Here is a 5672-nt window from a genome sequence, read left to right as displayed (position 1 = left end):
ATGGATGTATTAATTATTGACTTTCTTTTTTTCATTCACTAAACACAAATCAATAATATTTACACCAGCACACACTCCTTTGTTCTTATTGATCCTACGAGGGTTTAGCTGCAAATGCGGTCGTGCACAAGCTTTGATCCAAGCAAGGCATTCCGTTTCAGATTTTGGAAATCTGTGAATTTTAGTTTCACAAATATGATCAGGATGCCTGACATCGCCTGTACAGATTCCCCACTGAGAGTGGAGAACCATTCTTTTTCGAGTCCTGACGCAAAAACTTTCTGCCGGTCTGCTAGTCCACAATGTACATTAGCATGTGTTTACTACTGTGGCTTGTGTTTGTGAGACGGTCAGGCGTGTGGTAGCTGCGCTGTGACGTAAAATGGGCATTAGCCAATGAAACGCGGCCCCTGTGGTAAGGTCCGTTGCTGGACCTGTTGTGGCTCAATATTGGTCCATATATAAGGCGCACCAGATTATAAGGCTCACTGTCGGCTTTTGAGGAAATTGAAGGTTTTTAGGTGCGCCTTATAGTGTGGAAAATACGGTATATCAGGGTTTTTGTACTAATGTATCCTTTTTTCAAAGTCTTGTAGTACTGACCCACTGCTGGAGTTCCTCTTCCCCAGGAAGTCACACCCATTCCTCTAAACATGGACACCAGCGTTGACCCCTGACCACAGGGCGGCGCGCAAACCTGTAAGAGAACAGAAACCTCAGTTACCATTGAAGCAAATCTGATTTTATGAAAAACATTTAATTGAGAAATTCGCCAACCTCTTCTCCTCGTGGAACAGCAGGGTCTCCTGCTGGGGCTGGAGGTGTTTCTAACATGTGCTTCTGTTCATGTTGTTGCTCCAGTCTAGGCAGGACTGCTCCTCGGCTGACCCCGACCCCGGGTTCAGCTGATGGGAGCAGAAGGCCTCTGGCTCGGCCGACTCCCACCTCGTCAGGCTGCACCAGCAGCCCTCTGCCTGGCGCAGTGGAGGGCGGCAGCACTCCTCGTCCTGCAGGGATATCACCAGGGGGCAAGAAACCCCTGGCTCGTCCTAACCCCAGCCCTTCTGCAGAAAGCAGCAGCCCTCTACTACGTCCTACAGCCATTTCCACAGGCTGGAGTCCTCGTCCGCGTCCCAGCATTTGGAAGCCTGCGTTGTCACTGAGGTCAGGGGGTTTTCTTGGATCCATCTATTTAATGGAAAAGATTTTGTGGTCAAGAAAGGTGAGAAATTATTTCAAACTAAATATGTCCCTTAGGAAAAAAAGGCCAAATCCAAATATGTCTCAATATAATGCATCAAAAGGGTTGGAATGGACAAATATTGGATTTAATGTTTACTGTGATAAAATTATTATTCAGGGTTTCCTTCAGTGTATTATAAGCCTGGCGGGCCACCAGGCTTAACCTTTGTCCCCACCAGGCTAATCATTGCTTTATTTAAGTTTTTTATCAGTTTTTATTTTTTAAGACTTTATAGTTGGTGTTCAGATATTAGTCTTCCAATCTTTCATAACACATGATTATCAAGTGATATTTTCAAATTTCCTGTCAACTTTAGCCCTTTTTTTTTTAACTCAAAACATGGCGGGCTACTTGAGTGACTGCCAGGTCAAATGCTGATTGTTGATGCCAGGTCAGAGCCAGACAGGGGAAATTTGGCAGATTTAGATCTCTGGCCAACTGATTGGTGCAAATATATTTAGTAGTGGTCTTGATAAAGTAATTCATGTGGCAAATATTTCATCAAAAAAAAAAAACAAAAAAAAACAAAAACACTTTCTCTACTTAATTGATTATACAGTGTGATGAACAGAATTTAACATTTTTAACAGTAATAATTTAACACTCATTAAGTTTTCTTTTTTCTCTATAATCTTATTTTAGTTTCCTTTATTTTCTAATTTCCCCCCAATATTCTGTATGAATTTAATATTTACTGTCACTTTTTTCATCATACATTTATTTTCTCTATTTCCTCTGCATTTTTTTTCTTTCCTGTTCACTCCATTCTCCATTTATTTACAGATTTCTTCTTTTTTTTCTCATGTTCTTTTTTGCCTCTTTTTTTGCGGTAAAGTGACAAAAGGGTAAGAGTATTGGATGGGAGCCTGGTGGGTCCACATTCAGAGTCAGCTTCTCTCCTACTGGTAATAATCAAGATCTAAGCTGTAAGTAAAGTTCTCATTTTGTATTTCTTGGATGCAGTTTTCCTCATTAATTATTTTATCTAGCAATTTATTGATTTCTCTTTTTATTACCAATTTTGGCAGGATCAGTCTTCCACAGGCATGTAGAAACTTCTAAAAACTGGCAAAATTATTACAGAAACAATTATTCCAGAAAGAGATGAAGATGACAGCAGGGAAAGTGAAGAAACGGAGTCAAATGGGGGCATTTGATGCCGCTTTCCCCTAAAAAAAAAATGGGGTCACGTGAGCAATTAAACTTATGAGTCTGACAGTCGAGCTCATAAGTTATAACCCCACATCCCACGAATGGAAAGCCCCCGCAATGTAAACCACGCAAGGAGGGAAAACGGGGGAATATTATGAGGTCGCAAGTGGTACATGAATTACCGTGTGCTTACAGCAAAATTAATGCAAAACTTGCCAAACAGTAATGAACGCAAAACTATTTATTTCATTCGATGTGAAGGCTTACGTTCCTTCCTTGTTCCGCGAGCTTCCTGAGCGCATGGAGAACGGTAAACTCAGGAAATGGAGAGCGGTCTAAACGGGGCCACATATCAATTTGTTTTCTCATTTAAATTATAACATTTAATAGTTTATCTAAATTACTTTTGTGCTGCGAAACTGGAAAAATTAGATAAACCTTGATTCATATTTGACTGGTTTAACAAAAAAGAGCAATTTTTGCTACAATATCTGTTCTGAAACCCTTAATATTAATTAGCCAGACAGGAAGGCGCCGAATTGCTGAACTATTAAAAACCTTTACATTCAGATTTCACACATTATAGTCTTATTATCTAGTGAATGAGACAAATGTCGTATGGAACAAACTAGTTTTTTAAATCAGAAAAGTAAAACAAAATCCCCAAAACTGGGAATTTTCCACTTCGACAAAGAGAAAATTTACATCCGCTAGCTAACCTATCCACGTGTAAAAGAACAAGTCTAAACACGCCCTTAACCTCTTGAAATTACATGTGGACGAGATTCGGGCTACACTTTAAGCATTTCAACACACATAGATATTACAATTACTTTCAAAAACTTACAGTAATATGGGAAATCCGAGTAAGTGTATTTTCCGCTCCGTTTTACCAGGTGTTCAATTAGGCCCTGTTCAATCTGACAGACTCGATCGTCTCGCGTTCTGTTGGATCCGCCCACCTGATATCCTATTGGTTCACTCAAACATTTTACAGTAAGGCATTGGTTTACGCTATCTGTCAATCTAATTTTTTAATAAAGTCCTCTGTTGCCCCCTAGTGGACAACACCGGTGCAACCTGAAAAGAATTTGTTTTTGTGGGTTTGAGAACATGCAAAATGAGTTTTCTATCTACAACAGGGGTGAACAAAGTGCGGCCATTATAGGCCAGTGGAGTGATTTTGGGTGGCCCACCAACTGCAGTTCAAGAATGTTATAAATCTGGCCTGTCCAAACTATTTATTTTTAACAGGGTAAAATGTTTACCAACAATTATTTTTTTAAAAAATGTATAACACAAAGTATTTGTCTTTTTTATAACCAAGCTTTCATAAGTAGAACCACATGTATTTAGAGACTTTAACTGAAAATCTGACTTTGCTAGACCCAAATCAGCTTTTATTTAATTCATTCAACTTGGCAGAATATAGCAAGTGTTTTTTAAAGAAAGTGACTCAAATCAACAGAATAAATTTGTACAATCAAAAACTGAACACTTGTTGCCTTCATTTTAATACACCAAATGTGCAAAATCATTTACATTCATAGACCTAAAATGAATAATATCTGTTTTCAACAACAAACAACAAAATCAGACAACTTTAATTGCTTGATTTTATTTTCCCCCTTTTTTTTCATTCTGCAAGCAGTTTTGACCTGTCAACTTTGACCCACCTGAAAAAAACATTTTGTGGACACCCCTGATTTACAATGTTCTCCAGCTGGTCCTAATAGAGAGATGTCAGTAATTCTACTTTTAGATTGTTTCATATATGTGCGTAACTTGAAAATAGTAAACCTCTGGAAAAGTTCCCTAATTGTAAATACATTAAATAGAGTAAATTGTGAAACAGCCAGTCACATTATAGTTTTCCAAATCAAAAGTTATTTTTGAAAAATTCCAAAAGTCTTCAGCTGCTTGCAAGGAAAGGTGTTTTGCTTTAGTTGCTGAATCCTGGTCATGTTTCTGAGCCTGCAAGTGACCATTCACACAGTTCTACACTTGCTTATTATAATTATGGCAGCATTTTCATGTGAAAGAATTTGTTTGATATACACACATGCATACTTTTATTATTCATTTACTTCTGCACTGTTTATTCACAAATATTCAAGCCGCAGTTTGGAAATAACTTTCATCTCTGGCACTTAGATTAATTAGATCCATTCAAACTCTGATTGAAAAACCTCTTGACAGCCACTAAAATACACACCATGATACTATTTTACCAACAATATATGAATATTTAACTTATTTGTATTTGACAGCTGTTGTAGTCAAACTGATTTTTAACATGGGATTGACTTTGGCATGTTTTTGTGACCAGTTCGGATAAGAACAGGTGCTGGAAATCTCTTTTTCTTCACTGACTTTGATACTGATACAGTTTTCAAGGATTACTCAGAATTTCACAAGTTGACTCTTATTTTTTCAGTTTGTGTATACACTCAAGCTCCTTAGTGTGATACTGTCAGTTTCTCTGCAAACAATTTGTGCTAAGTTAATTTTCAAGCGTTACCACTTCAGGAGGTGCTTTGATGTAGAGTTGATGTTGAGGCAAGCAGGGTTTGGGCTGCACAGTGGTGCAGTTGGTGGTACTGTTGCCTTGCAGTAGAAAATCTTGGTTTTGTATCCTGGCCTGTGGTTTTTCTGTGTGGAGGTTGCATGTTAATTGGTCTCTCTAAAAAGTTGTAGTTGTGAGTGTGTGTGTGTGTGTGTGTGTGTGAGCATGGTTATTTATCCTGTCTGTCTCTGTACCCCGCCTCTCATCCAATGACCGCTGGAGATAGGCACCAGGCCCCCTCTTGACCCTGCAAGGTTAACCGTGTTAGATAAAAGGGATGGATGGTTTAAAAAGACAGAGAATGAGACGACTCCTGTGGTCACCTACGTACAACACCTGAAAGAAAAACAATCTATGAACAGAAGAGGACTCTCTTTCTGTTGCTAGCCACTTCTAAAACAACTGTGTTTTTCTCTTCAGCTCCTCACTTACATTTCGTTGTCATGATGAAATTACCTGGTTGTACCCTAGCTTGTGGCCCGGTGCCTGAATGTGTCATTTTGTTAAGGTCATGTTCGGAAAGCCGCAATTTGCTGCCAAGAAAACAAGATAACCCATGTGTGTCTCACTCCTGGCCTATGGAGAGGCGATCCTCATTTATCTGCCTTTAGCCATAACCCACATTAATAGATGTTGAACCGCACCTCACTGACTCCTCACATTATGCTCATCTGTGTCCGACTGCCATGTCTAATGCTGCATGTTTGAATT

General features: G+C 39.0%; 1 protein-coding gene across 1 annotated transcript in view; it reads right to left on the bottom strand.

Moving 5' to 3' along the window:
* The window catches only part of piwil2 (piwi-like RNA-mediated gene silencing 2), a 16860-nt gene extending 13506 nt beyond the window's left edge, over positions 1-3354 (bottom strand). The window contains exons 1-3 of the mRNA XM_007557045.2: positions 3243-3354; positions 778-1188; positions 604-697 (exon numbers count right to left, since the gene is read on the bottom strand). Coding sequence (XP_007557107.1) covers positions 604-697; positions 778-1188 — 505 coding nt within the window. The 5' untranslated portion in view covers positions 3243-3354. The remainder of the gene's footprint in view (positions 1-603; positions 698-777; positions 1189-3242) is intronic.
* Positions 3355-5672: the final 2318 nt, after the last annotated feature.

The sequence above is a fragment of the Poecilia formosa genome, unplaced genomic scaffold (genome assembly GCF_000485575.1).
Source record: "Poecilia formosa unplaced genomic scaffold, Poecilia_formosa-5.1.2 Scaffold82, whole genome shotgun sequence".
NCBI lineage: Eukaryota > Metazoa > Chordata > Actinopteri > Cyprinodontiformes > Poeciliidae > Poecilia > Poecilia formosa.
The sequence above is the reverse complement of the archived record's forward strand: the minus strand, read 5'-3'. Positions and strand labels throughout refer to the sequence as shown.